The 23,755-nt window shown below is 39.5% G+C and overlaps 1 protein-coding gene across 3 annotated transcripts in view; it reads left to right on the top strand.

The window, feature by feature from the left end:
* LOC124594815 (adhesion G-protein coupled receptor G6-like) overlaps positions 1 to 23,755 on the top strand; it is a 189,264-nt gene that overhangs the window by 45,715 nt on the left and 119,794 nt on the right. For all 3 annotated transcript variants that reach the window (XM_047133258.1, XM_047133256.1, XM_047133257.1), the window contains 2 exons: positions 13,766 to 14,062; positions 20,150 to 20,332. In XM_047133258.1, the coding sequence (XP_046989214.1) occupies positions 13,766 to 14,062; positions 20,150 to 20,332 (480 nt within the window). The remainder of the gene's footprint in view (positions 1 to 13,765; positions 14,063 to 20,149; positions 20,333 to 23,755) is intronic.

Below are 23,755 nucleotides of genomic sequence, written 5' to 3'. Positions count from 1 at the left end.
GGTGTTGAGTTACAAGACTGAGAACATTGCTAGCTTTAAGCTTTTTTGAGCTGCAATAGATACACACACACACACACACACACACACTCCTCAGCAACAACTGCAGTGGTTTTCATTAATAACACAATGGACTGGATGAGAGCAGAAGGGAGACAGGGGGTAGGAGAGAGGGTTGGCAAAAGATGGCTGCTGATTGGGAGGGAGAGGCAGTAGTTGAATGGGGTAGGAGTATGGGAGAGAGAGGCAGTAGATACATGGGACAGGAATGTGAAATGGGCACTGACACCAGAGAGTTCTTGCCATGGAGAGTCATAAACAAACAGATGCAGTAACTAAAGTTATGCCCTAAGAAAGTGTGTTTGGACCCTTGCTGTTCATCTTGTGGAACAGTGGATTGGAAGGGATAGATAGAATCACTGAAAGGTAGGTTCCGGGCATAGTATGTGGGGGCAGGATAAGTTTAGTTAAGGTCCTGGGGCAGGTCTGGAGGTTGATGTGTCCCACTCCACTGAAACATTTAAAGAAATTTTATCACAATGTAATTGGTATAAATAACTGTATGGTCTGCACCAAGTCTTAGACATTACTGTTAACATTGTCTACCACGTTGTTATTATACAACATGAACAGCAAGGCTCCCAACACATTTCCTTAGGGCATACATTTAGTTACTACATCTGTTTATTTATGACTCTCCATTAATGTTTTGCACATTATGTACCAAGAAATCCTCAACGCAGTAACAAACTTTGCTGGAGACCACATATGACTGTAGTTTCTGTAATAAGAGTTAGTCCGGTGCTGAGTCAGATGCTTTTTTTAAAGTCAAGAAGTTTTCCATTAAAACTCAGATGTAATTGCTGTACACACAGATTCAATGATTTGTATTGCAGGTTTCACCACGTTTATTTATAAAATTCATATATTTTCACTGTAAAATTTTAAATATTTTGCAACTTAGACTTTTTATCGGAAATATTAGCTATGTTTGCAAAGCTGTGGACTCATGAGGTGTTCTCAGCACCACCTTGTATAGTAGCTTTGCAATAGGAAACTGCCATAAGATATGGTCCTGGTATTCTGAACCTTCTCTCAGCTTCCCTAAATCACCAAATTTGAACAACTGGAAGCATTTTTAAACAAGATTAAGTCAATTTCCTTGTATCATCTGCATGAGACAAATTTTATTCTTCATTCCTCACAAACCACCTGCTATCAGCATGCAGTATCATCAGCCCAGGATTCTTCTGGAATTTGATAAAGAAGGAAACAGGAAAAGGGCAGTTTGTAGAAAAAATATCCAAACAAAAAATTAGGATCATCTTCTTCGTGATTCAAAAACAGTTGCCGATATGTACAATAAACATTTTTAACCATAACAGAATATAGGATTGCGGGTCTCCATGAATGAAGCCATGAACATTCTGCAAGTCAGTGTATCTAGCATAATATAACAGATCCAAGTAACAACAGCCACTACATAGAAAACTGAAAGAATCATTAAGTCTCTGAAAAGTAAAAACTCTACTGGAGTTGATAACATATCCAGTAAATTATTAAAATACTACTGCAGCTATTACATAAAATCCTTTGCCATATTTTTGTATCATCACTTAAGCAAGGAATAGTTTTTAGCAATTCAGTTTCATTTTAATGCCACCAGTGTAGGAAGTACATTTTCCTCAGAGTATATACACTCCTGGAAATGGAAAAAAGGACACATTGACACCGGTGTGTCGGACCCACCATACTTGCTCCGGACACTGTGAGAGGGCTGTACAAGCAATGATCACACGCACGGCACAGCGGACACACCAGGAACCGCGGTGTTGGCCGTCGAATGGCGCTAGCTGCGCAGCATTTGTTCACCGCCGCCGTCAGTGTCAGCCAGTTTGCCGTGGCATACGGAGCTCCATCGCAGTCTTTAACACTGGTAGCATGCCGCGACAGCGTGGACGTGAACCGTATGTGCAGTTGACGGGCTTTGAGCGAGGGCGTATAGTGGGCATGCGGAAGGCCGGGTGGACGTACCGCCGAATTGCTCAACACGTGGGGCATGAGGTCTCCACAGTACATCGATGTTGTCGCCAGTGGTCAGCGGAAGGTGCACGTGCCCGTCGACCTGGGACCGGACCGCAGCGACGCACGGATGCACGCCAAGACCGTAGGATCCTACGCAGTGCCGTAGGGGACCGCACCGCCACTTCCCAGCAAATTAGGGACACTGTTGCTCCTGGGGTATCGGCGAGGACCATTAGCAACCGTCTCCATGAAGCTGGGCTATGGTCCCACACACCGTTAGGCCATCTTCCGCTCACGCCCCAACATCGTGCAGCCCGCCTCCAGTGGTGTTGCGACAGGCGTGAATGGAGGGACGAATGGAGACGTGTCGTCTTCAGCGATGAGAGTCGCTTCTGCCTTTGTGCCAATGATGGTCGTATGCGTGTTTGGCGCCGTGCAGGTGAGCGCCACAATCAGGACTGAATACGACCGAGGCACACAGGGCCAACACCCGGCATCATGGTGTGGGGGGTGATCTCCTACACTGGCCGTACACCACTGGTGATCGTCGAGGGGACACTGAATAGTGCACGGTACATCCAAACCGTCATCGAACCCATCGTTCTACCATTCCTAGACCGGCAAGGGAACTTGCTGTGCCAACAGGACAATGCACGTCCGCATGTATCCCGTGCCACCCAACGTGCTCTAGAAGGTGTAAGTCAACTACCCTGGCCAGCAAGATCTCCGGATCTGTCCCCCATTGAGCATGTTTGGGACTGGATGAAGCGTCGTCTCACGTGGTCTGCATGTCCAGCACGAACGCTGGTCCAACTGAGGCGCCAGGTGGAAATGGCATGGCAAGCCGTTCCACAGGACTACATCCAGCATCTCTACGATCGTCTCCATGGGAGAATAGCAGCCTGCATTGCTGCAAAAGGTGGATATACACTGTACTAGTGCCGACATTGTGCATGCTCTGTTGCCTGTGTCTATGTGCCTGTGGTTCTGTCAGTGTGATCATGTGATGTATCTGACCCCAGGAATGTGTCAATAAAGTTTCCCCTTCCTGGGACAATGAATTCACGGTGTTCTTATTTCAATTTCCGGGAGTGTATTAAGTACCAGTATGTTGTCCTATGTGATTTGTAGCAAGGGAGTGATTTTCTGGATTTTCAAATGTCTTTCTCTCTGTGAAGATGCAGACAATATCAGAGATTAGTTTTGTTCCATTAGTCAGACTAGCTAGAAGCTCCTTTGGAAAGCTCCAGTTTATGCATTTAGCTGCCATTTTATGAAAGCATGGTTTAATGAAATATTACTGCAACACATGAAATATCAGCCACAATCACCATAGAGTTTACTGAGAGCATGTTGGAAGCTAATATCTGCAGTGCTCATAAATAATTAAAGAACAAGGTACAAAATTCTCTCTTTCATCATTTAACAATAACTACTAATCCTTGAGAAATTTATTTTTGAATAGTTAACTGCCTAACAGTGACAGAAGATCAGAGTTAAAATATTTGTTGTCACGTATTGTACATGGTGTCCGAAATGACAAAATATTAATTATTATGAATTTATGGATTTTGGAAAAACATGAAAATCTTTTTATTGAGATAACAGAAGTCCCTGAAAGACCTAAGTGTGCAGCTCTAAAACCACTGTATAAGAAGTGAGATAAGACAGATACTGCTTAGTATCAGCCAACCTCACTACTCATAAGTTTTCCTAGGGTTTTAGTGAAACTACTGCATACCAGGATTGTTAAGCACCTTACTGACCATAATATCATTAGCAAAAATCAGTCTGGATTTCAGAAATGATTATCAGCATAAGATGCATATTTGCATTTGCTACCAATGTATTGAAAATCATCAACAAAATTAAGATGGCTGGAATATTTTGTGACCTACCAAAAGCATTTGATTAATGAAAATGGAAATTCCCAAATGGAACAATACGTAAAGAAAAAAAGGGAAAGGCAACCACCTGTAATGGACTGATGTGTGAAGCACAGAAACATGTTCCAGAAAACAGTATTGACACTAGCTTTCAAGCTCTCACTCTTTTTCTAACAAAAGTATGCACATTCACATACACATTCACCCAAATGTACACTCCTGTGGTGAGACTGATTATTGATTATCGATTATTGAAAGCAGTTGCCTGGACTGATAGAGGTGGATGGGGGAAGAATTGGTGTAGTGAAGGATGCATGAGGCAAGTAGGGCATAGTGGGATAGAGTGAGCTAAGTCTTTTGAGAGGTAACTCAGTGACTCCACAAAAAGACAAAAGGAGTTCAGAGGATAGAGCATACAAGGAAAGGGTAAGAGAATGTCTGACATGTGTAGGGTAATGGGAGAAAGGAGTGTATTATCTGGGCAGGGAAGAAGTGCTTTGGCAAAAAGGAAAGGGTAAGGTGAGACAGTGTGTAACAGATTAGCAGACATTTAGGCCAGGAGGACTGTTAGAGTGCAGGGTATGCTAGATAGAGACAATGCCCATCAGTGTAGTTCAGAAAAACTTGTTGTGGAAGGGGGTATCCAAATGGTCTGTGTAATGAAGCAGCTGTTGAAGTCATTTGTGTTTTGGAAAGCAACATGTCCAACAACTGGGTTGGTCAAGTCTGCAATTTACCATAGTATGGTGGTGGCAATTCATCTGAGTAGGCAGTTGGTTACTTGTCATGTCCACATAGAATGCTGTGCATTAATGGCCACTTTAACACATGGCCGTACCTTTTATTGGCCAGGAGAGACCAGTGACTGGACTGCTATGGAAGGTGGTGGGTGGGTGTATGAGACAAGTCTTGCACCTAGGCTATTCACAAAGGAATGACCCATGGGGTGCTGGATTGGGACCACAATTGGAATAGCATTGGACAGTGATATTATGTAGGGTGTGTGGGCAGTGGAAAACTCCTTTGGGTGACTTGGGTTGGATTTTGGGTAGGATATCCTTCATCGCAGGGCATGACAAGAGGTAGTCAAAGCTGTGGGGAAGGATATGGTTTAGCTTCACAAATTGAGGTTGATACTGAATCATCAGAAGAGTGCTGATCAGAGGCTGGTTCACAGACTTACTGCTGACAGAGGAGGTGGCATTGATGATCTTCTTATGGATGAAATGGATAGCATATTGTCTATCAATAAAGGGTGTGGTAAGGCTATCGATTGACAATTTCTGCCTTCCACTGCAGATGGGTGGTGAGGCTATAAGGAAGATACTTGTTGGTGTGAAACAGCTGACAATTGTCATCAAAGTTGAGGTACTGTTAGTGGTTGGTCAGCTTGATATGAACAGAAGTATTTATGGATCCACATGAGGAATGAAGGTCGACATCTAAGATGATGGCTCATTGAGTTGAGAAGCTGACCAATACATCCAAACTGTTGTGTGTAGCCTCTCATTCCACATTCAAGGCATTGCTAGTTGCCTTTGCTGCCTCTCCATAGTTCCTGTCCCATTACCACCAGGCTCCTTCTTGGTAACTGTGGGTGCAATGTCCTTGTATACAAACCTTTCCTGATATCAAACATACCACCTGTTTCATAATCCTCACAGCCAACCTGATGCACAGTCATTTCAATTTCAAAGGCCAGATCAATAAACAAATCTATGGTACTTCCATGGTTACTTGCATGGCCTATGCAAGTTTGTTAGGGGGCATCTGAAGGAATCCTTCCTATTTAGTCAAAACCTAACCCCTGGTTTGTTTCAGATTCACTGATGACAACTGCTTGATCTACATTGATGCCATGGACGACCTTTGCTTGTCCCTCCACAACATCAATACCTACTCCAAAATCTGCTTCACAAGATACACCTCAGTAAGCCATCCTCCTAGATGTCAAATCTTCACCTCTCAGATGGCTCCATAAATACTTTCAACCACTTACAATACCTCCACTTTGACAGCTGACACCTGTTCCACGTCAAAAAGTCTTCCTTACTGTCTCACCACCATGGATACTGCATCTGCAGGGGAAAGCTGGAGTTCCCAAAATATACCAATGGCCTTAACAGAGCCTTTATTGACAGGCAATATCCTACCCACCTCATCCATAAGCAGATCTCCCACGCCATCTCCTCCTCTGACACCAGCAAACCTGTGAACCAGTTACCAAAAAGCACTACTTTGATTACTCAGTTTCACTCTAGCCGTAAAAAGCTCAGCCACATCCTTCAGCAGGGTCTCAGCAACCTCTCATTGTGCTATGAGATGAAGAATGTCTTACATAAAATCCTGCCCACATCACTCAAAATAGTGTTTCACCATCCACCCAGCCTACTGAATATCCTTCCCCATCCTTATTCAAATCCTGCTCTCAATCTTGCACCCCATGGGTCATTCCCTAGTGGTTGTGCAGGGACTTCCTAACAAATAAAAGACAGTGCTACATTTGAAAGCAGCCACATTATATATCAGCTATGCATAGCATTCTATGTGTGTATGACAAGTAACCTAATGTCTGCTTGTGTGGATGGCCACCATCGTCCTGCAGAGATCTGCAAACTTTATCATCCAATTGCCAAACATCCTGCAGACCAGAACACAGATGAATTCAACAGCTGTTTCACTATGTGAACCATTTGGATACTCCCTTCCAGCACAAGTTTCTCTTAACTATAAAGATGGGAATTGTCTTTCCAGTGTATCTTGTGCTCTTGCATTCCCCACTGGCCTAAATCTCTGCAACCTGCCTCACATTACCAAACGCCTTCTCTCATCGTTTCAGAACACTCCTTCCCCTTACAGATTGAGTATTGGCTTCTCCAACAACTTTTCCTCCCCCCCTCCCTCCACCCCACCCCCCCATTCCCAATATGGGAATTCTCTCTTGCTCTTCCTCCCTACCTCTCTCTCTCCCTCCCTCTCTCTATCATCGCACCCAGCTTTCCACTCCTTTCCCTTCCTCTGTACCCTCTCAGTCTCCCTCTTCAGCTCCACCTTCCACTCCTATTGTCCCTCTCTCCCTCTATATCTCTTATACACTCTACTCTCTGAAGCTCTGCCAACTTGTGCACTCAGTGAGTCATCTCTCAAAACACCTGCCTCATTGTTATCAGGCTACCCTCTCCTTGCTACATGGTTCCTTCTCTATCCCTCCCCACCTCCATCATCCTAGACCACTGCTTTCATTAATTAATAATCAATAAGCAGTCAATATAAATTAGTTGTAATTAAAGCTGGACTGGCAGACCATCATGCACAGGGTATAAGCTTTTGTGTAAACACCAATCCATCCTATAATTATACAGGAAGAACTTTCAGTAATGCTGCACTACAAACAGTCCAGAATCATCTCCAACAAGAATCATGGGAGCTAGTGTATAGTACAGAAAATATTTCTGATACGTTTCAGACATTCATGATCACTCATCACTCAAAATCACACAATACACAGCTATGATACAAGACTAAAATTGAATGTACACATTCAAAGTTATTCCAAAACAGTCTTATCCATATTGGTATCGAACTATAGAATGCCTTACCAGATATCATTAAACACGTACAAAACATTGGTCACTTCAAATCTAAATTGAAGTTACACTTGGTTGATCACTGCTTTTACACAGTAAATGAATATCTACAAAAATAAATTTTTCTGTATTAACCCAATGTAGTCCGATACAGAACAACATTTGTATTTTATCACTCCGTATATAGCATAACAACAATTATTTAAATATTCATCATTAGTTGATATATTCATCTGTGTTCTTATGTATAAAGGTATATTATATGTAAAATTTTTAATATTAACATAAAAATCCAAATCTCCCTATCACATTGTGCAGCTGTAGACATGGATCAATAAGTCAATCAATCAAACTCACGAAGTTTATGTTTGGGTGTCTATGTGATTTTGTGTGTGTGTGTGTGTGTGTGTGTGTGTGTGTGTGTGTGTATGTGTGTGTGTGTGTGTGTGTGTGTGTGTGAGAGAGAGAGAGAGAGAGAAACCAGTTATTAATGGTGCAGCAGGGAAGTGGCTGTTTTGTACCTTTCTAACAAAAAGCAGAAAGTTTTAATTGATAGTTGAGGTGTCTCAGCATCATCTGAATGGGTTACCATCATATGTGGAGTGCCTCAGGACTCAGTTCTGGGCCTTCTACTTTTTATTACTTTTGTTAATGATCTACCTCTTTGTACAAAAAATTGTAGTTTCACTGTCTTTGCTGATGACGTTACAGTACTTATTGATAATTCATTAGATAAACTAGAGGTGACAGTTAATAAGGTTTTTAGGGATATTGTGAACTGGTTTAACATAAATGGTATTTTTGTTAATTACAGTAAAACAAACTTTATTCAGTTTCACACAACCTCTAAAGATGAAGAAATAGGAGAAAAACTCAGTGGCAAGGAGATAGCAAGGATGGATGCTTCAAAATGCCTGGGCTTACACATTGATAGCAAACTAAACTTGTCAAACCACATCCTGGATCTATGCAAAAGACTGTGCACTGTAACTCATACTTTACACTTTCTTTGCTCTTATAGAAATAAAGAAACTATTAAATCAGCTTATTATGGGTATTTTCATGCTGTTATGGTGTATGAAATATATTTTGGGGAAATCAGCCACTGGCTAGAAAAGTGCTGTATGCACAGGAGAAAGCCATAACAATCATGAATGGAATCACATGCAGAAGTCTTCTTAAAGAAATTGAAATCCTCACCCCCCCCCCCCCCCCCCCCCCCAGCACAACATATAATCTCGCTGATGTGTTTCACAAGGAAAAATAAGCCCTTTTTTAACCCAATAATATGTATCACAATCATGATACTAGAAAATAGACAGTATCCACTTATTAACAAGCAAACCTTAAGTATTGTATTTTATTGAGCCAAGTAATCATAATATTGTACAAGTTGCACATATGGTTAGTTAGTTACGTGTTCCATTGATCAGTAGCACGGAAAAACTGTTATGATGTTGAATGTGTCCTTTTTTTTATGTTATAGTGTTATACCTAAATATTTCTATTATCTATCTCATATTTAAGAATTCATCTATGGTATGGATGGAGTTGTCAAGGAGGTATGATTTCAATTTGATTTTGAAACTATTACTGCTGTCTGTCAGACATTTTATTTCATCCAGTAATTTATCAAAAAGTTTTATAGCAGCATATTTTACCCCTTTCTGTGCCAAAGATAGGTTAAGTAAAGGATAGTGTAGGTCTTTCTTTTTTCCGGTATTGTAATCATGAATGTCACTGTTGATTTTAAACTGGTCCATGTTGAGAAAAAATTTCATTACTGAGTAAATGTACTGTGAAGCAGTTGTAAGAATTCCTAACCTTCTAAACAGATGCCTACAAGATGTGCAACTATGAACCCCACACATTATTCTAACTACTTTCTTTTGTGCAGTGAATACCTTTTGCCTAAGTGTTGAGTTGCCCCAGAATATTATTCTGTATGACATCAGAGAGTGGAAGTATGCAAAGTATTTAGCTTACTAATTTCTACATCCTCAAAATTGGCAGTTATTCTGATTGTAAAAGTTGCTGAACCTAGTCAATTTAGGAGATCCAAAATATGAATTTTCCAATTAAGATTCTCATCTATAACGACACCCAAAAACTTAGTATTATCTACCCTGGCTACTGACTTCTTTTGTTGTGTTATGTTTATTGAAGGAATTATACTTTTTGCAGCAGAAAATTCAATGTACTGTGTTTTTTCAAAATTCAGAGCAAGCCCATTTGCAGAAAACCAATTAATAACTTTTCCGAAGACATTATTTGTATCATTTTCTATCGAACTTTCTTTTATTGGATTAATAATTATACTTGTATCATCAGCAAACAGTGTCAGTTCAGCATCATGTTTCACATAAGAAAGGAGATCATTCACATATATTAAGAACAGGAGGGGACCCATGATCAAACCTTGTGGAACACCTAATGTAGTTTCACCCCAGTTAGATGAAGTGGCAAACTCCTTTGAATCACTTGAAGCACATAAAGAGACTTTTTGCTTCCTGTTCTGTAGATATGACTTAAACCACTCATATACTGTTCCATTTATACCATAGAATTGTAATTTCTGTAACTTAATGTCATGGTTCACACAATCAAATGCTTTGGATAAGTCACAGAATATTCCTACTGGTGACATTTCACTATTTAAAGACTCTATTATGTGGACAGTGAAATTGTATATTGGTGTCTCAGTGGAACAGCACCTCTGAAATCCGAACTGTGATTCACAAAGTATCCCATTACCGTTGAGACGGCTAACCACTCTTGAGTAGATTACTTTCTCAAAGATTTTTGAAAATGTTGTAAGCAAGGATACTGGCTGGTAATTATTGACATCTGTGGCTTCCCCCTTTTTGTAGAGAGGCCTGACAATGGCATATTTTAACCTGTCTGGAAAAATACCCTGAGTCAGGGATGCATTACATATGTGACTCAAAACATCAACTGTAATTGCTCCACATTGTTTTAATAACTTGTTAGAGATGTCATCTACTCCAACAGAACATTTATTTTTCAGAGATTTAATAATTTTCCTTATTTCACAAGAGGTATTGAACAAGTCAGCATATATTTTTACAAGTAATTTTTACGATTATATTGTTACAATTTTAATTGTTTCATGAAAGTTTGTTCAATATTTCAAGAAGGTAATACACATTACATTGTACATTGCTTCATATATGAATGAAACATGCACTATAATCAGGCCTAAGTGATCAGTTATTAAGAAATTTGTTAACATTTATTACCTTTTTCAAAAAAAATCATTAATCATGTAAAAGTGTTGCTCCCAAAGATTTTTTTTTATTTATATGTGAAAATTCTTGCTATATCTACCTTTTTAATTTCAGATTGTAGGTTATTATACATCTGTATCCCAACATGTGGGACACTTTTTTGTAAATAAGTTGTTCTGGACTGAAACATATGTAGGTCAGACTTCTGGCTTGTTTTGTAATTATGAATGTGTTCATTTTATGTTAATTGGCTGTCTTTGCTTAATAGATAGGTTTTAACAAATGATATAATACTACAAATGAGACAGTTAGCAGCATCATAATGCCTAGTTTCTTGATACATTGCCTGCATGATTCATTATATCTCAGGTTGCATATTATATGTATTGCCCTTTCTTGCATTTTAAAGATATCTCTTCTGCAGGGTGAATTCCCTAGTACATGATCCCATACTGTAGTATGGAGTGAAAGAAAGGATAATATACTTGTGAAGGACTAATTTTGTGACTGATTTGCTGAGTAACTGTAGAGTATAACACACAGTTGACAGCTTATTAGAGATATAACTGACATGTGTTCCATTTAAGGTTTTCTTCAAGCTATGTACCAAGAAACTTAACAGAACTTGCTGGAGAGCTCTTGGTAATTTAGGAGCAATTCACAGATTTTTCATTTCTGATATGAGAAATGAATCTTATGTATGCTGTTGTTCACATTTATGATGAGATTTTTCTTATTGAATCATTCAGTGATGACGTAAGTTGTTTAATCTTTTGATCATGGTCAGCTTTGTCCTTGCCTGTTACCAGAACGCGTGTGTCATCTGCAAAAAGTGTAGTACGCCCTGAAGAAAGCTTCATGTTTATATCATCAATATATAACAGAAACACTATGGCTCCCAGGATTGAGCCTTGTGGTACACCATATCTAACAGGCATTTTCTCAGATTAGTGCACAGAACACTGATGAGCATTAGTATTAATTTTTTCAAATTTCACTTCAACTTTTTGCACTGTGTTTGATAGATATGACTGCCTTGCAGTATCTCTCACACCTTTATCAGATAATTTTCTAAGGAGTATAGTGTGGTCAGCCGGCAGCTAGGCGCTGCAGTCCGGAACCGCGGGACTGCTACGGTCGCAGGTTCGAATCCTGCCTCGGGCATGGATGTGTGTGATGTCCTTAGGTTAGTTAGGTTTAAGTAGTTCTAAGTTCTACGGGACTGATGTCCTAAGATGTTAAGTCCCATAGTGCTCAGAGCCATTTGAACAATTTTTTTATAGTGTGGTCATCAAAAGCTTTAGAGAAATCTAAAAACAATACCAGAAGTAATTTCTTTATTATCTAATGATTTTAAGGTTGTATTGAGATATTCATACACTGCTGTGGTTGATGTTTTAGCTTTTATAAATCCATGCTCATGTTCTGGTATTAAGAAGAATCTGTTAATAAAATTTTTTGAAAAGGTTCTGAGTTGTGCTAGTGGCCTGCAATTAGTTACATCATTTTCTGGCCATTTTCTGTGAAGTGGGGTTACTTTACCATCCTTTAGGAAGTCAGGGAAAAGTCCACTATTAAAGGCTGCAGTAATTATAACGGTTAATAGTTTTGCAATGTACTCCCCGCAATTCTGTATAGTAAAATTTGGTATGTTGTCACTGTCACTGGAGTATTTGTCTTTTAGTCTTTTTATAATTGTGAGCAGTTCAGTGTTTGAAACATTGTGGAGAAACAGTGATGCTTTTGTGGTTTCCACGTGTGATGGGTGCTGAGTTCACATTAAAAGCATTTATCATTTTTTCTGGCTCATATGTCAACTCATCACATAGATTCAGTTTCAAAGTTTTGTTTGTAGCATGGTGCTTCTTGTTAGTTTCATTTTTCACAACTTTCCAAATACATTTCATTTTATTTTTAGATTCTGTTATTAATTTATCATTACATAATTTTTCTGCATGTTGAATTACTTTTTTGTAGATGGTATCGTCTAAAATTGTCATCCACCTCATGGTGTTACATGAAGTTCCTCAGGTAGCACTTTTTCTGGCTAGAGATTTTTATCCCTTTTGTTACCCATGAATTTTGTGCATTTGCTTGCGATTCACCTTGACTTTAATGGAAGTGCAGTATTGAGATAGTGAAGAAATGTTTTATGAAAGGAATGAAATATGTTATTAGCATCATTTCTTTCATAGACCTCTGACCAGTTCTCAATCCTTAGAAGATAAATAAAAACCCTTATATTTCCTTCATTAAACTGTCTTTGCACTGTAGTTTTTATAGGACATTGCTTTTTGCAGTTTAAATTCACTGTTATCATCTGCAACACTACTCCACTTCCTCCTTAGACACAGATATCAAGCCCCACAGCCCACTTGTGACAAGGCTTACCGATATTGATACCCAGAGACATGCTACCATGGCTAAACCTTCCAAATTGACATGATTCCATTTTCCTCTGCAAATTTGTATCTGGATAAGTACTATGATCCAGAAGAATGTCCATTAAATACAGTTAACAAAATAAATCTGGGAAGTCTGAGAGTGTATCTATGGTAGTAGGTAGCTGCCTTATATTCACCGACATAGTTTAATTAAATTTCTATTTTTAATTCTAATATTATGAAAAGGATAGACTGATACCATATAGGTGAGATATTGAGTGACAAATAGGCACAACCAAAAAAGACTGTCAAACAAATAATCTTTCAGCGGAAAGACCTTCTTCTGAATTACACAACACACACACACACACACACACACACACACACACACACACACACACACACACACACACAAACACAAACTCTCACAGGCAACTCAATATCTCTGCTATGGTATATGGTAAGTAGCAATCTATCCTTTTCATAATACTGTCATTATGGATTTTCCATTGTTTTATTTTTAATTCTACTCTTTTTGCATTGTCCATAGATGCTTTCCTCAAAATTCCATGCAACATACCAATTTTCATCTCCAGTGTGGTTACTAATATTACAAACTTATCTGTTAAATAATCCAGGTCTGATGGACGTGAACTTGTACTGCTGTTTCCAGAGACATTATTAGGAGAATATGTGTGTGGAGAACATAACTTACCTGAAAAAAGTCTGGGTAATCCTAAGTGTTGGTTACTTGGATTTCGACCATGGCACCAAAGCAGTGCAGTTAAACTTGAATGTCTTAGTGCAACAGTGTTGGAATTCAATGTCACAAAGATTCAGATGAGTGTAACCACCACGGGTGAAGGCTACCTGATGTGTCAAGCATGGACTAACAAACATATAAAGCCTATATTATCCAATACAGTTGTCAAAAAGTAAGTCTAGATCACCAAATAGGTACAGATTCCATTTTTTCATACTAGAATATGAATAAATTGTAAGAGAGATAGTTGATTATGTTATAGGTGAGGCATAGGAAAAGTTATTATTATTAAAACAACAAAATTCTGGTGCACTTGTTAAGATAACACACAAAAACTTGTATACATAACATATAAATGTTGTCTTTACAAATGCACCATAATTTTTCAGACAACTAACAATTTTATAACAAAAGCTATTCTCTTTATCTAAATTATATTATCATTATTGTTTAAATCTTGAGCATACATATTCACACTCAATTAGATTAGATCTATCTGCCCATAGTTGGTGTTGTTGCTGTCATTGTCAGTTTCAAGAAAAAAACTTGCTTCTCTAAGGATTTGATTTATTTATCATACCTGTATTAACGTAGCTTCCAGTACTTGATTAAAGAGCTTTCCAGCAGTCTTAATGTTTTTACAGAAGTTCTTTGAAACTATTGTTTTTGCAGAGATTATCACACCATCTGTTTCAACAATGTGCATTTGCCAAGTATCTTTGGTGTGATTTGCTGACTTCTCTTATTATATCAGATATTTTGTTTTTGTTTTCAGGATATTCCATTTAGAGAAAGTGCAATATCAGTAATTACACCACTCTTATTGATATTCTCACTTATAGTATTAGTTGTTTTATTAGACAACAAATACCAGTATGTCACAATATAGTAGATGTCGTTTAGATTCTAAAACAGTAAGAGACAAAGAAGAATGTGGTGCTGAGGCCTCTGTGACAAAGCAAGCTGGGATATTTTTACTTCCCATCTTGTTTTGCCATCTGCCTCCTTTTTTTTCACTTTTAACTAATTACTATTAACATATGTGAATACAATATGCATTTTCATAAAAGAGAAAGGTTGGCCCTCAGTTTTAAAGAATATAACACCAGATCTAATTTTGTGTTTAGTTTTATGTATGTAATTGATTTTTCTAATTCATTTTGACTATTACTAGTTAGTATCTTTTGTTATAGAGAGAAATTAGTTATTGTTTCGTAACTTAAATTCTGTTGTTGACATATAAACAAATATAAACTCTGTACTAAGCATAAACATTTGGAGCAACAACTAGTAGTATTGTTAAAGGATCTATTTGGCTATATTCGAAAATATGTCAGCAAAGTCAGCCCTTGATTAATTTCCAAGTAATTTTCAATTTTGTCAAAAGTGTTGTTTGCATAACTATATATGTTAATTTCATGACTTAAACAAATAAAAGAAGAAACTTTTAAAAAGAACCAATGTTTCAATGTATTCAATTAACTGAATGAGATAAGTTTTAATTGTAATTTCTGTAAATTTAACTTCAAACAATGTGTAGTTTCAGTAGCTATTATTGTGAGGATATATAAGGGCCCAATTTTTGGTCCCTTGACAGTCAGTCCATGGCCAAGATTCAGATGAGAAAACTTTGTTGGTTAGAACAACAACAATGCTTCAACTTAACTGTGAAATAAGTGTTACACAATTAGTCTATGTGTTAAAACAATGCCAGTGTCTACTCCATACATACCTTTCTATTCTTCAAGAACTGTGAACTTTCTGGTTAGGTTTTTACTGCTCATTGATGTTCAGTAGTAAACTATTGTAGCAGTTTGAGGCTTATCGAAAGTTAAACAGTAGTGCACTGGCCGTATTGAATGTTTATATGGGGGTTGTGAACAGTGAAAGTAAACAACTGTGACATGTAAATGTACACCTGTCAGCTATATCATTTAAAGTAGACCATGTTTGACTTCCACCCCACATTTTTCAGCCAGTACAGCAACACGGTATGTCAACACTGAGGACAACAATCGAAGAAATAAAGAAGGTGAACCATCACACCTTCTCCAATAGTCCTTAGCATGTGCCCCACAATTTTGGCTGTTGTTGTTTGTGTACAGAAAGCAACACAAGGATAGAATAGAATAGAACTTTTATTGTCACATGATATGTAATATACAATCATTTGATTGAAACATTAGTGACTCATCAATGAACAATTGTATGCCTACGTAGGTATACATAAGAAAGATACATAAAAAAAGAAAGCACATGCATGCACCCAGAAGCAGATTACAACATAAAAAGATAAATACATGTACATTTCTTCCTGTTTTTTAGAACTTTCCACAATGGTTTAAAGATTTCCTTTTTAATTAGATATCAGCTGTCAAATGTTACGATTAGTTTCACATGCAACCTCCCCTTTAATGCTATAATTTTTCCAGTGGTGGGGCTGGAAAAACTTTTTATTAAATGTGTGCATGAGTAGGTTTTACAGCAAGAAAGCTTGCAGGGATAGGAACCTTCAGATAGGAATTGGAAATTGTAGCCTGGAAAAGATGTAAAAACTAGGAGAGCAATAGAAAGTGACAATGGGTAGTATGGAGAGCATATCAGGAAGAGATGACCTCATTTAATAAGTAGAGATAATTGTAGCCCTGTCAGAGTAATCTATTGAACCATTCAAGTCAATGATGGTACTTGGTAAATATGGGGGGGGGGGGGGGGTCTCTTCTGCCTTATTTGGATGTAAAATCTGCATTGGTGGAGGAAGGGAATTGGTAGGGAGGAGACTCGGTTGAAAATTTGTCTGTGGATGTGGGCAGTGGGATACTTACGCACATAACAGACTTTGATTTCCAAGTTTAGGTGGATGCTACTTGTGCTGTTTGAGGCTTTCCCAGTGCTGCATCTGCTTGAAAGGTTCTTGGGAATTATGCCAGATAATATTGTAGAAACCGCACCATATTTCAGCAAGACAACTGCCCACCATCTGCAGGTGCTACTGTCGCATCGCTGAGAAGCTCGCCAATTTATATGTTGGCTTTCTAGAACAGTGCAGGCGCCAGCAGGGGCATAACATCATCAAAGACCAATCATGGATGGCATCGAATACGAGAGCCCTCTGCTGGAAAAACGGGTCACAGTCTGCAGAAGCGCACCGCAGTGCGGGAAATGCAGCCGTTTATTAAGTCACTGCTTATACGTATCTCGACCGCCTCTTTGATGATGGAGTTCCAGTATGTGGAAGCATACGAGAGGATCTTGGTTTCTTCGTAGTTCATACCATGTCCCCGTGTCAAGGCAGTGTTCAGCAACCACAGATTTCTCTGGCTGACCCAACCTCGTGTGACGTTTATGTTCATCGCATCTGTCTTTAACCGTATGACACATCTGGCCAATATAAGAATTCCCATAGTGGCACAGGATTTTATAGATGTGCTCTACGGGGAGGAGATAGTTAACACAGTATGTGAGTTTGATAAACTCCGCAACAAAAGGGAGAGACTGTTGTGCTCTCTCACGTTCTTACTGAGATGTCGGGACCAGCAAATTATACCGACTTTCACCAAGGTTACCCATTATGTGAACTCTGCGGCAGCCAGGAGAATTAAACAATGAGCAAGCAGGGTACTGGTGAGAGAAAGAATCTGTTATACTAGATGAGTATTAGACCAACTCTCCAGAAGCCTGCTCTCACTTCATCTGAAGATCTCATTGTGTCTGTCAGCTGATTCCTGGGAGTGGGTGGACAGCTCTAGTTGGGCGGTTTTGGACTGGGCGCAGCAGCAAATCATGACGTGTCAAACTTCTAAGTTCCAACGCCTTACACACCGGTCATTGCAAGAAGAGAAATTTAGCAAACGGACTGTGTTTAATGTCACAGATAAACCACTGAGTGACACTGCAATGTCAGTGTTAGAAAAGGGACTTAATTTTGTGCCTACTCCCAAGACCTTGCCCATCAAGGAGTTCATCAGTGCCATTGAACAAGGTGTTTGAAAACTTCTGAATGATGGTGCTGAAGAAATAAGGTGAGAGGCTTGCAGATCAATAACCAGGATGCCTGCACCCAAGCAGAACGTCACCATTGAAGAGAGAAGAGCACTCCGATCTTTAAAAGAAGACAATGATATAGTAATTTTATCAGCTGACAAGGGTAACGCCACTGTTCTTCTGCCTGCTACATCTTATTTTGGCAAGATGATGGACTTACTACAGGATACAGCATATCGTCGTCTCCAGAAAGATCCGACAGATGTCGTATAACAGAAGACATCTGCTCTCCTCAGTTCCAGCCAACTTCCTGACCATCTGAAGAAGAGTTTAAGAGAACGAGCGCCAGTTCTGCCATGACTTTATGGCCTGCCAAAGATACATAAGGAGAATGTTCAGCTTTGCCCTATCGTCAGTAATATAGGTGCCCCAACATACTGCCTAGCTAATCATCTGGCTTCTCTTCTGAGTCCCATGGTGGGGAAATGTCAACACCATATTCAAAACTCAGAAGATTTTATACGGCGACTGAAGAACCTGCACCCTGAATTTACCGACTTACTAGTGAGTTTTGATGTGGTTTCTTTGTTCCCACGAGTGCCTCTGATGGGCTCATTACAACTCATAGGAGCTAAGCTGGAGGAGGACATCTTACACCTTTTCAAACACGTGCTTACCTCGACTTACTTTTTATTTAACAACCAGTATTTTGAGCAGACTGACGGTGTTGCTATGGGTAGCCCCCTGTCTCCCATGGTAGCTAATCTTTTTATGGAGGACAAAGCACTTCAGGTGGCAGTTTTGAAACCCAAATGTTTTTGGAGATATGTAGATGATATGTTTGTGGTATGGCCACATGGGACAGCAACACTTCCTTCTTTTCTGGAACATCTGAACTCCCTCCATCCAAGCATCTGTTTCGCCATGGAAGTAGAGAAAGATGGTGAGCTCCCATTTCTGGATGTTTTGTTTCATAGAAAAGGAGATGGCTCCCTGGGTCTCAGTGTGTTCTGGAAGCCTACACACACAGACTTGTATTTATAAGCTACGAGCTGTCATCATCCGTCACAGTGGAGCGGTGTATTACGGACCCTAGTGCATGGGGCTAGAGCCATCTCAGATCAGGACAGCTTATCGGCAGAGCTTAGCCATCTCCGCTCTGTGTTTGCCCAGAACGGGTACTCCGAGAAGCAGATCCGGAATGCATTTTGACCAGCATGCTCCAAACCTCAAGAACAGCCTGAAGAAGCAGAGAACACCAGGGGGTGGGTTTTTCTACTGTATGTTGGTGGCGTGTCTTTTAAGATGGGCAGAATTTTCAAGAAATACCGGATTAAATGTGTTTTCCGGCCCCCACCATGAGTGCAGTCAATGCTGGGCTCTGTTAGAGACAATCTCGGACTGAGGAGACCAGGAATATATAAAATCCTGTGCCACTGTGGGAAGTCTTATATTGGCCAGATGTGTCGTACGGTTAAAGACAGATGCGACGAACATAAACATCACACGAGGTTGGGTCAGCCAGAGAAATCTGCGTTTGCTGAACACTGCCTTGACACGGGATACGGTATGAATTATGAAGAAACCAAGATCCTCTCGTATGCTTCCACAAATTGGGACTCCATCATCAAAGAGGCAGTCGAAATACATATAAGCAGTGACTTAATAAACAGAGACACAGGGTTTCACCTGAGCAAAGCCTGGGAGCCAGCTTTGGCGGCATTAAGGAATCATCAGCCGTGGATTAGCAACTGCACTGAGTCAACGCAGATGGGAAGCCTTAGCGCAGATGCTTAAATCACGCGCCAACACCTCGCGCACATGAATGGGGTCCATCGCTCCTGGCTGCATTTCCCGCACTGCGGCTCGCTTCCGCAGACTGCGTCCCGTTTCTCCAACAGAGGGCTCTCGTATTCAATGCCATCCACGATTGGTCTTCGATGACATTATGCCCCTGCTGGCACCTGTGCTGTTCTAGAAAGCCAACATATAAATTGGCGAGCATCTCAGTGACGTGACAGTAGCAACTGAAGGCAGTTGTCTCGCTGAAATAAGGTGCGGTTTCTACGATATTATCCCAAGAACCTATCAAGCAAGTGGATGCTACTTGTTTAGTACACATCTGTATTGAAATATTATAAAATATTTAAAGTTTGTTGATAATTGTGTTTTCTGTAGCTGTAAATCTGATTTTATTTTGGATTTTGACTTGTTCTGTATGTATGTGTGTATTGCTATAGATGTTATACAATTATGTATATTGTTTTACATATAGACATTACAATGACAAACAAAGATTTGCATTGGAACTGAAACTGCGCTGTAGTGAAAATCTAAGCATATGCAGCAACCCACAAAAATCCATTGAAATACTAGCAGCTGACCTGAAGAAAAAATCTCCAAATACTGTTCGTTATTTGCCTGCTGCTGTTCTTACTTCACCTACTTCTGAAACACTGTAAGTAGCATTGTAATTTGCATAGCCTCTTGACATAATTGTGGCTTCTGATTCTGTTAATACACTAGTGATAGAATATAACCACTCAACTACAGCTTGAATCCACTATGCCCATACAAGAAAGGTTTGATAATTTACCAATTCTCAGATAAATAAAAGGCAAGGGATGAATGAAATTGAAATATGTAGGAGGGCTAATGGGTAAAAGAGCAAAGAAAAATACAGATAAAACTCGTGAGCTTTTGAGATCTTGAAGGAATGGCAAAGCAATATCAATACAAATCTAATTATTTATATAATTCTGACAAAGTTTGATGAGCATACATAGCTTGAGGAAAGCAATTGCTAGCAACACCAAACATCACTGCTTGGACAGATCTACCATTGTGAAAGATCACTAATGTAATATATTGCAGAAAGGTACAAAAGCATTAAAAATAAAAGGATATATTTCTAGAATTAGCCTAAGAACATAAAAGAATAATTTCTTATCCAGAGATGAGTTATCATTTCACACTGACACTTGCAAATCACTGAAACGGAACATACTCACATGCACAGATACAAGATAATTTGTTATTTCCCTCCAGAATAGCATTTGTGGAACATGATGAGCGAATTGATAAACTATGAAGTTCATAAAAGAAGCAATATGAGTGACTGTATAAAGAAAAGCAGAATAAAATTTCAGACCCTAGAAGTAGTTCAGTATTGACTGAAGAACCCTTTGGATGCTGTGCCACAATAGTATACTAGCAAACACAGTATCAATTAGTCCTGATAATAAACAAACTAAAAGGCAGTATTTAAAATTTCATCAAGTAACTAAAGAGTTTTAATACATTAGTAGATTCAGAATTAATGAAACTATTTGATAAAATAACCACTGACAGTTAGGTTTTTAAACCAACTGGATAAATGATTTGGGTGCAGTCAGGAACAATTAACAATTTAATTAGTGATAGCTGCTATATTGGAGAGAGAGGGAGAAATAGAGAGAGAGAGAGAGAGAGAGAGAGGGAGAGAGAGAGAGAGAGAGAGAGAGAGAGAGAGAGAGAGAGAGAGCTTCTGTCACTGTGACAAATGGAATAATTTAGTGTATCAGGGAGTAAGATGTCATCAAACTTTAGTCTGGTTATCAGCAAGCCAGTTGCATGCACAATGGGCAAGAGTCACACTATCAGTTTATTGGATCACTGCTAGAGCATTGGTGCACAATGTATGATACACTCAATCTTTGATATCATGGTGGTACAGGGTTTTCCTTATGTCACTGAATCTAGGACGTGCAGTGAGTATCTGAATTGAGGGAAACCCACTGACTCCAATTACATCAGAGAGCAGCTTGGTCTTTAGTTGAATACTATTTCTGACTGTAACATCAGATAAATAGGTCATAGTGTAGCAAATCTCTAACTGATTCAGCTTCAGACAATGACTAGTGAGCAGCTATATCATTCAGAACCAGTTCCACACTATTCATTTTCTATTCCAAGAAGTACTTATGTACACACTGAGCACAGTACACAGTCCAAACGCAAACAGAGTTGTCAGTGATCTGGGGCAGGGTCCATGGGCAGCACTCATTCATAAAATAGACTGTTTGTCCATAAGCGGGCTCCAAAGGCAATCTGGGACAGAGTCTGTTTCTCAGTAATAATACATTAGTCTTAAGGTTAATCAGTAAGCAGAGTCCAAATCACAGTGATACCCACGACAGTGTGCAAAACTTGAGGCAGATGTAGCGCAGCTAGACCCAAAAAAGAGCCTGGCCTGTCTTATGCAGGGTGAACCAGAACTCCACTAACAAACTTTCAATGGTTGTTTGGCAATTCGTTCTGAGTATTATGGTATAAGGGTCCCATCATCTCCAGCAGCTCATTAGAGAGTTATTGGATTTCATTTGGTTTCTTGGCCCAGTAAGCTTTGTATACATATTGCACTGAAAATGGTGCACAACATTGCGTATGTTGACAGTATGCGCTGTGTGTCTTGTTTACGTTTTCTCACAGTACCTGTGGTCGATACTCAGACGGACTTAGTTGCTAGGATTATTGCAGCTGAAAAAGTAATATACTAACCTCTGGTATTCTTGAACATGTTACACAGTCAGTGGTACATCTCAGTACACTCTGCCATGATCACGGTGGTCAGCATTTTGAACAGTTCTGTATTTGTTACATGCTGTACTGTTTGTTGTACCTTTTGGTCATTGCGTATTACAGGCTTCTTCACTGTTGTGAAGGTATTTTCACAGAAACAAAGGTGACTGTCTAACAAATCAAATAAACTATAATTAAATTATCACTCTGCAATTAACCACTAGAGACTTTGTATCCCTAATACCAAAATACTTAGATGGTATGCCTGAATAACTTTTGAAACTGTATCAGTGGAGATCTGGTCTGCCTTGTGTACAGCCCTGGACAAGTGAACTAACCACGTCACATGGTGCTGCTAGCATGGTTTGGAGATTGTGACATCAGTGGCACCTTCTCAGCTGCGTTCCAATGGTGTGGGAACTAATGCCAGGTTGGAAGCACCTTCTATATTGTTGTCAACAACTTCTGTAATGAGCTCCATGTTTATGCCTGCTGGATGCACACCTGCCTCAGCTGTGGCCTCTCTGTTATTGTGATCTGTTTCTGGAACTACCACTTTATTTACATCTTATTTTTCCAGCTGGAATACAAAAATTTGGTATAGAAATTATCACCCACTTGTGTAACCTTGTTCACTACATGTCACAGACCACACAGGATCACCATTATGGAAGACTCAAAATGTGGAAAAATTTTGACTGGACTGATGAGTGATGGTAAACATAGGAATACCAATGGTGGGACACTAGAGCACCCCATTTCTGAGCTGCACCATTGTCAAGATGATGCAGTTCTCAGCAACACTCCACTGATAAGGATGTTAGTGTTAATACATTGGTCACCTGACCTCAGTCATAAAGGGAATATCAGGAACACTATTGATTGAAACATGCCCTCCTTGAAACCAGCTGTGACCAATCTTTGTGAGTTGTGGGTAGCAGTTGAGCAGTTATGGATGAAAATGCTTTTATTGTCTCGTTAGTCAGTGGTATGATACAGCACTGACCTCACTAGACTGAGATGGATTGAACATGGTTCTAGGTACTATTTCTAATTCAGTTTGTCAAGATAATATAAGGGGCATTCAAAAAGAAATGAGCCAGAGTCTGGAATGCACAAACCGGTGACAGGAGAGTAACAGCGTGGTGGGTGTAACAAGGTGTGGTTCTGAACAGAGCGTGGAAGTTCACAGCCCACCACTAGAGAGCACGTGTGGACATCACGTGACTATACAGAGCTAGTAGCAGCATGCATCAATCGTCCAACACTGCCAGTCACATTGCAGACAGTTAATTGGAGGCATCAACAGAAGAGCAAAGAG

The sequence above is a fragment of the Schistocerca americana genome, chromosome 2 (genome assembly GCF_021461395.2).
Source record: "Schistocerca americana isolate TAMUIC-IGC-003095 chromosome 2, iqSchAmer2.1, whole genome shotgun sequence".
Taxonomy (NCBI): Eukaryota; Metazoa; Arthropoda; class Insecta; order Orthoptera; family Acrididae; genus Schistocerca; species Schistocerca americana.
Note: the sequence above shows the minus strand (reverse complement) of the source record. Positions and strands in the feature narration are given on the sequence as shown.